This window comes from Alligator sinensis, unplaced genomic scaffold (assembly GCF_000455745.1).
Source record: "Alligator sinensis unplaced genomic scaffold, ASM45574v1 scaffold1244_1, whole genome shotgun sequence".
In the NCBI taxonomy this organism is placed as follows: Eukaryota; Metazoa; Chordata; order Crocodylia; family Alligatoridae; genus Alligator; species Alligator sinensis.
The window spans coordinates 635,336-640,756 of NW_005842591.1; the positions used below are offsets into that span (position 1 = coordinate 635,336).

General features: G+C 68.4%; 1 protein-coding gene across 1 annotated transcript in view; it reads right to left on the reverse strand.

The window, feature by feature from the left end:
• Positions 1 to 1,667: 1,667 nt before the first annotated feature.
• The window catches only part of DPH1 (diphthamide biosynthesis 1), a 28,565-nt gene continuing 24,811 nt past the window's right edge, over positions 1,668 to 5,421 (reverse strand). Inside the window, exons 9-11 of the mRNA XM_014524311.2 lie at positions 3,917 to 3,995; positions 3,237 to 3,371; positions 1,668 to 2,264 (exon numbers count right to left, since the gene is read on the reverse strand). Of these exons, the coding sequence (XP_014379797.1) occupies positions 2,052 to 2,264; positions 3,237 to 3,371; positions 3,917 to 3,995 (427 nt within the window). The 3' untranslated portion in view covers positions 1,668 to 2,051. The remainder of the gene's footprint in view (positions 2,265 to 3,236; positions 3,372 to 3,916; positions 3,996 to 5,421) is intronic.

Here is a 5,421-nt window from a genome sequence, read left to right on the forward strand (position 1 = left end):
CCCGCCCGGAAATCCGCCCGCCCCGTCCGGAAGTCGCCGTGCCCCGAGCGCCCACCGCGGCGGCGCGCTAGTAGGGAGCCTGATTGGTCGGCACTCGGGGCCCGCCTGTCTGTCACAGCAGCCGCTGAGCCAATGGGGGCGGGGGCGGCGGGGGGGCCCAGCCAGGAGCAGCGGCGCGGAGTGGCCGCCAGGGGGCGCAGGTGCACGTGGGGGTGTACAAGGTTGGCGCACAAGACTGGAGATGCACACGTGGGAGTGCGCACGTGGGTGCACAAGGCTGGGGGCACACACATGGGTGCACATGGGGATGCACAAGGTTGTGGGTGCACATGTAGGTGCACAAGGCTGGGGGTGCACATGTGGGTGCACATGGGGATGCACAAGCGCACGTGGGTGCACAAGGCTGGGGGCGCACACATGGGTGCACATGGGGATGCACAAGGTTGCGGGTGCACACGTAGGTGCACAAGGCTGGGGGCGCACACGTGGGTGCACATGGGGATGCACAAGGTTGCGGGTGCACACATAGGTGCACAAGGCTGGGGGCGCACACATGGGTGCACATGGGGATGCACAAGGTTGCGGGTGCACACGTAGGTGCACAAGGCTGGGGGCGCACACATGGGTGCACATGGGGATGCACAAGGTTGCGGGTGCACACGTAGGTGCACAAGGCTGGGGGCGCACACATGGGTGCACATGGGGATGCACAAGGTTGCGGGTGCACACGTAGGTGCACAAGGCTGGGGGCGCACACATGGGTGCACATGGGGATGCACAAGGTTGCGGGTGCACACGTAGGTGCACAAGGCTGGGGGCGCACACATGGGTGCACATGGGGATGCACAAGGTTGCGGGTGCACACGTAGGTGCACAAGGCTGGGGGCGCACACATGGGTGCACATGGGGATGCACAAGGTTGCGGGTGCACACGTAGGTGCACAAGGCTGGGGGCGCACACATGGGTGCACATGGGGATGCACAAGGTTGCGGGTGCACACGTAGGTGCACAAGGCTGGGGGCGCACACATGGGTGCACATGGGGATGCACAAGGTTGCGGGTGCACACGTAGGTGCACAAGGCTGGGGGCGCACACATGGGTGCACATGGGGATGCACAAGGTTGCGGGTGCACACGTAGGTGCACAAGGCTGGGGGCGCACACATGGGTGCACATGGGGATGCACAAGGTTGCGGGTGCACACGTAGGTGCACAAGGCTGGGGGCGCACACATGGGTGCACATGGGGATGCACAAGGTTGCGGGTGCACACGTAGGTGCACAAGGCTGGGGGCGCACACATGGGTGCACATGGGGATGCACAAGGTTGCGGGTGCACACGTAGGTGCACAAGGCTGGGGGCGCACACATGGGTGCACATGGGGATGCACAAGGTTGCGGGTGCACACGTAGGTGCACAAGGCTGGGGGCGCACACGTGGGTGCACATGGGGATGCACAAGGTTGCGGGTGCACACGTTGGTGCACAAGGCTGGGGGCGCACACGTGGGTGCACATGGGGATGCACAAGGTTGCGGGTGCACACGTGGGTGCAGAGGCAGGCGCAGCCCAGCTTTGGGCCAGGAGCTGAGGGTGGTCCCGAGGGGAGGCCCCCTGGGCACAGCTGCAGGGAGGGCGGAGCAGGTCGCGCGGGGACGTCCGGGCAGTGGAGACAAGCAGAGCGGAGGCAGCGGGTTGAGGGTTTATTTCCGGGGTGCAGCAGACAGCGGGGCGCTGCATGCCCAGAAGCAGGGCCCAGGGCAGAGCCGGGCGCCTGGCCAGGCCTCCGTGCAGCCGGGATTGCAAGCCACACGCTGTGCATCTCCACCACCCTGCAGCGCGTGGCGGCAGAGGCCAGTGACCCACGGCGCGGGTCCAGCATTTCCTCCATCCATCCCACCACCAAAGGCGCCAGCACAACGGCCTGGGGGGCAGAGGGCAGGACCAGCCCTAGACAACCCCGTCCTGCCCGGGGAAGGGCCAGGCGCCAAGGGCTGGAGCTGCCTGCCCCGCGCATGCCTGCCTCCCCCGGGCACAGACCGAGGGCAGCAGTCACTCCACCGGGCTGGCGACCAGGCCCTTTTCACCAGTGCCCGCGTCAGGAGAGTTTGTCCCTGTGCATTTGGGTCCCGGCTGCTGCTCCGTGGGTTGGGGCCTGCCGGCGGCGCCTGGGGCCTCGGGACGTGGTGCTGGCGATGGCGATGTGTCCGGGCAGCGGCAGTCACGGCACGGCTCCTTCACGCCAGGCGGCCCAGCCTCCTGCTTCTGCGGCCAGAAAAGGGAGCGATCAGAAAAGTGCTGCTCTCCCTCCCATCACCCCTGCTCACGGCCACGGCCACGGCCCTGCCACCACCACCCCTCGGGCCCAGCAGGCTCTCCGCCCCCTCACCCCGCGCCGGGGTGTCGGGCTGGACTGATCTGTGCCGGGCCTCCCCTTTCACCCCCGGGGAGATGACCCCTATAAATGCTCGTGCGTTGCCCTCCAGCGAACCCGCCACGGGCAGCGACACGGCCCTTTGTGCGGCTGTTGCTTCTCAGCCCGCAGACAAGCGGAGCAGCTGCCACTTGGTAGCGGCGCACAGACACGAGCTCAGGGAGGCGCCGGCGCCTGCTCCGGGCCCCGCGTCTCGGTGGGCGCAGCAACAAGGATCAGAGATTGCCGCTTCTCACAGCCACTCCTGCCCTTGAACTGCCGCTGCCCAGAGCGTCCTTGAGACACCCGCTCCTGCCACGGGGCTTGGCAGGGAGGGGGTGAGGCGACTCGGGACCACCCTGAAATGCTGCAGACAGGGATGCCCCGTCCTGTGGGCAAGAGGAGGGCAGCGCTCCCCCCACGGGACACCCTGGCGGGCCGCGGGCTCTGGGCTGGCAGCAGGGCCAGCCCGGGGCAGGACACCCTGCTCTCCATCACGCGCACGCACTGGCGAGAGCCACTGGATGGTGCTGTCAGCACGCGGCAGCGTGGCGCGGCTCGGCTGGGGCGGCCTCCTCCCAGCAGCGACACTTGGCGCACGGAGAAGCAGAAACCAAATGCACATCGAGGCCATGACACCTGGGTCCTGGCTCTGCCACAGCCTCCTCCAGCCCCGGGGAGCTCATGGGCAGGGCCCTGCCCCTGGCAGGGAGGCTGGTGCCCCCGAGGGTCGGGGCGAGCTCTGCTCAGTGCTTGTCCCACCGCTCTCCCAACTCCCCCCACCTCTGGGGAAGGTCCTGGAGCCGGGGGGCTACACTCCTTACCTGTGCTGGCCGGCGGGGACCCCGCTGGGGCTGGTGACTGGCGTGATTGGGAGTCCAGGCTCCCAGGGACTGGTTGGCGTAGAAATCCATGGGGTAGGTCTGCTGCCACTCGATCTCCTTCAGCGCCACGGCAGCCTGGGGGGCAACGAAACGCAGGCTCGGGTGGCGCGCGGCACCGCGGCAGCCCGCCTAGCAGGAGGCCCCGCGGGCTCCGGGCAGGAAGGACACCCACCCCGCACACGCGTTCGGGGCCCCTCTACACGCTACACATGACACGCTCAACTGGCTAACTGCAGGTAACTTCCACCAGCTGCACGTGCAATGTAACGATGACACCATGAAAAGGTCTGCCCCGCTCGGGTCGGAGCTGGCGAACGTGCAGGAACTTTACAGCCGGTTGTTACCAGGGGCCTTAGGGACCTCACTTCAGGGGTGCAGGGAAGCACATGCCAGCGGCAGCTCCTGCTAGTGCCCCAGTGCTCCCGCAGCCCCTTCCCATACACAGGTCGCCTGCTCGGGCCGGCACAGTGCGGGGATGCTCGGGCGGGCTGAGCTCGTTCAGCTGAACCCCTTCCACAGCCAGGACAGCGTCTGTGCCTCATTTGGCCGGGACGGCAGAGCTGTGGGGTCCCCCTTGCTTGGCAAAGCAACCGGGGCCAAGGGCAGGACAGACGCCTTACCTCGTAGGGCGTCAGCAGCGGCTTGCTGAAGGCCTCTCCCCAGTCCATGGAGAGCCGGGGACAGGCCACCTGCACCCACCTGCAAGGGAGGCACGGGGCGGTGGGCGATCCCAGCACAGGGTCCCTCTCCCCCTCCGCCCCTGGCAGGAGCAGCAGTGGAGCTGTGCCGTGAGCCGCCCAACCCCGGGGGTGGTTGGGATCCCTGCAAGCGCTCCCCCAATGTCCCGCGGTCTATCCTAGGCAGGGCCCCAAGTACCCCGAGGGCCACCCAACAGGGCAGGAGGGGTGCAGGGACGCTGGAGACTCCTCCCTGCCGGCTCCATGTCGGTGCTGCCCTCGTGGCTGGCTCGGGAGAGCGGTGTGGGGGTGCAGGTAGATGTAAGGAGCCTGGACACCACCCAGACCACGCGGCAAAGCAGGGGCCTGCACCAGCCCTGGCGCCCGAGGCCCTGCCTGCCCCAGCCTGGGGCCAGCAGCTAAGTGGAGGAAACGTGCGAAGAGGCTGCCGGCAGCTGCCGCGCTCGTTCCCGTGGCCCCATCACAAGGAATCTGCTCCTCTCTCCATCATGCTTAGCCGAGCCCAGCCGAGCGCGAGCGGCCCCAGCGCCGGGCAGCATGAATATTTCAGAGGCCAGGGCCATGCAGGCGGGGCCGGGAGGAGCCGACCTCCCAAGGACAGCCCGGCGCAGCCCCGTGCTGCCCACCTCCAGCAGCAGGGAGGGGCGCAAGGCGCAGCACAGGCCTGGGGGCCTTTACTCTGCTCCGAGCATCACCCAGCCGGGAAGCCCCCGGGGCAGGGATCCTCAGAGCCGCCCCCGGGCTGATGGGTTTTGCTCAGGATCTCTGAGGGACCGGGGTGGCCCCCAGGGGCCGGTGCCCCAGTGCCAGCAGGCTGGTACTGCCAGGAGCTGCAGGCCTGTGCTGGGCCCAGGCTCCTGCACCGTGCTGTGCTCGGGCACCCTTGGGAGGCCATGCCCCGTGTGCCCAGGAGACGCCAGCAGCCCCAGACTAGCTGCATGCTCCCCTGGGCCCTGGAGACACCAGGAGCAACCGAGCCGATGCCTGCATGGGGCACGAGGCACAGCCAAGGGCCCCGTCTCCCCTGCACCCCTCCCTGCAGGCTGCTGGGCCCGGCGGCTGCGTCCAGGACGCGCGGCAGGGGGAGGGGAAGAGCACAGAAACCTTCCCTGACAGCAAGGCCGCGTGGCAGAGCTAAATTAAGCCCCTTCCCGAATCCCTGAAGGCCCCAGAGCAAGGGAGGAGGCAGGAGGCCTCTGGCAGAGGCAGCAGAGTGCCTGGCTCAGGGCTGCTGGCAGGGCGCAGGCGCTGCGGAGCTGCCCTTGGCCACGGCGGGGGCGGCCCCTGCCAGTGCCCAGGGCCTGGGCAGAGATGCCCCCCTTGCATGAGGGAGGGCACAGCCGCCTCACCCCCTGGGGACAGCGGCCCCTCCCCGGGACCCTGCTGCAGGGCTGGGCAGAGGCTCCAGCCCCCAGAGCCAGAGCACT